A 1,628-nucleotide genomic window follows, 5' to 3' on the forward strand; every position below is an offset into this window, starting at 1 on the left:
TAAACTCATCAATTTTTGAGCTTCGAAGTGCATGGACTGGCAATACAGTAGTTGACCATAGACGACATGCAGTAACTAGTGACCTTATTGCGCTCAACAGGAGTACAATCACTATATAGGATGTAAATGTTGGCTGCATTAGTGACGAAAGCCATTGTAGGTCTTCAGGCGGTTGCAGTAGTTGCCGCAGTTTCCACAGGCGAAAGTGCTGCTGCGCTGATAGGCAGACTGAATCGTTGAATTAGATTGTAATTAGAGTCGTCTCAACGCTTTCTACGTGGACCGCTAGTGTATGAGTTGCATCGTCAGCTTCACGACGACAACTCACATAGAGTCGCGTGCCCATAATTACGCGAGTGGGTTCATCACAAAGTATAGTGAATGCGCCTTTCAACAGACAGGCGCCAGGAATTGTCGCTAGTGCAGTCTCAGCTGAGGGAATTCAGACGTTCGCCTAGCATGAAGGGCTGGGCCGCCCATCTAGCGAAAGTTTCGACTCTTGTCTTCGCTTGAAGGGCCAGTTATGTGCTGGTCTACTGTAGATTAGTATGCAAGAGTAGACGAGTTATTNTGCAAGAGTAGACGAGTTATTGCACTTGCAGTCCTTTTAGCTCGTGAGAAAGAGTATACGCATGTATACACTTATGATATCAGTCGGGCGGAATGACAACCAGAAGTACCAAATGAACAGTACCAACTGCTTCTAACAAGCAATCCCAAAAATCGGTACAGGGTAGCGCTGACAAACGATCGCTAACGTTTGTCCGCGTACCTGCGTGTAGCGCCACAAAGAACGGGCGCCTGCTCCTCGAAGGGGACGACAATGGGCGGAAAGGTTTTGAAGGGTCTGCGGAAGCTGAAAGAAGGCTTGTAGACAGAGACGGTGAATGAGTACGTGGGCTTGGAGACGAGAACGGAGCCTGACTCTGTCCTCGAACCCGGTTTCTGAGGCTGCTTGGCGCTGCGTACTTTGGAATAGTTACGCAAATCTGCACAAGTCTCAATGCTAATGGTATCTCCGGGCTCCACATTCACCTCCTCCGGCAGCAGCACCAGTGATGTATACCACGAATCCGTCTCTCCATTCCGGAATGTCCCGAAAAACATGCCCGGGTATATTTCAATCTGAACAGGACAGCAAAGAAAGTAGACCAGCTTCCCGTCCCCGCCTGCCGATGAGGTTGTACTGGGGAGAGCTTTAGGCTCAGCTTGATATGTTTANCCAGCTTCCCGTCCCCGCCTGCCGATGAGGTTGTACTGGGGAGAGCTTTAGGCTCAGCTTGATATGTTTAATTAGGAGCTAATAAACTCACTTTGATGACGGCAAGGAGGCCAGCCATAGAACCCGGCCTGCTGATGACAAACTTTAGCGTGTTTCGCTGTTCCATCTGATCCTTCATAGGGCTTTGAAATTTGAGCGTTTCAAACGCTTGAAACTCTTCGCAAAGCAGCAGATGGCTTGTGTTTAGCCGAACGGATTGCAGCAGGATACGACGGGGAGATAATATACTTCTACCCTAACACCATACGCATTCAAAAGTGATTGCAGTTACGTTGAACAGCAATTTCGCGTCGTTCACACCGGTGATATCCGGAGAGAACCGCATCTGGACATCAGAAATGGCCTT

The 1,628-nt window shown here is 48.9% G+C and overlaps 1 protein-coding gene across 1 annotated transcript in view; it reads right to left on the reverse strand.

Annotated features, from left to right (window-relative positions):
* Window positions 1–753: 753 nt before the first annotated feature.
* Window positions 754–1,628, reverse strand: part of EMH_0028900 (Conserved Plasmodium protein, related) — a gene marked incomplete at both ends in the record, with an annotated part of 1,196 nt that continues 321 nt past the window's right edge. Inside the window, 3 exons of the mRNA XM_013494215.1 lie at window positions 754–1,125; window positions 1,314–1,438; window positions 1,583–1,626. Of these exons, the coding sequence (XP_013349669.1) occupies window positions 754–1,125; window positions 1,314–1,438; window positions 1,583–1,626 (541 nt within the window). The remainder of the gene's footprint in view (window positions 1,126–1,313; window positions 1,439–1,582; window positions 1,627–1,628) is intronic.

This window comes from Eimeria mitis, genomic scaffold (assembly GCF_000499745.2).
Source record: "Eimeria mitis Houghton genomic scaffold, Emh_scaff1076, whole genome shotgun sequence".
In the NCBI taxonomy this organism is placed as follows: Eukaryota; Apicomplexa; class Conoidasida; order Eucoccidiorida; family Eimeriidae; genus Eimeria; species Eimeria mitis.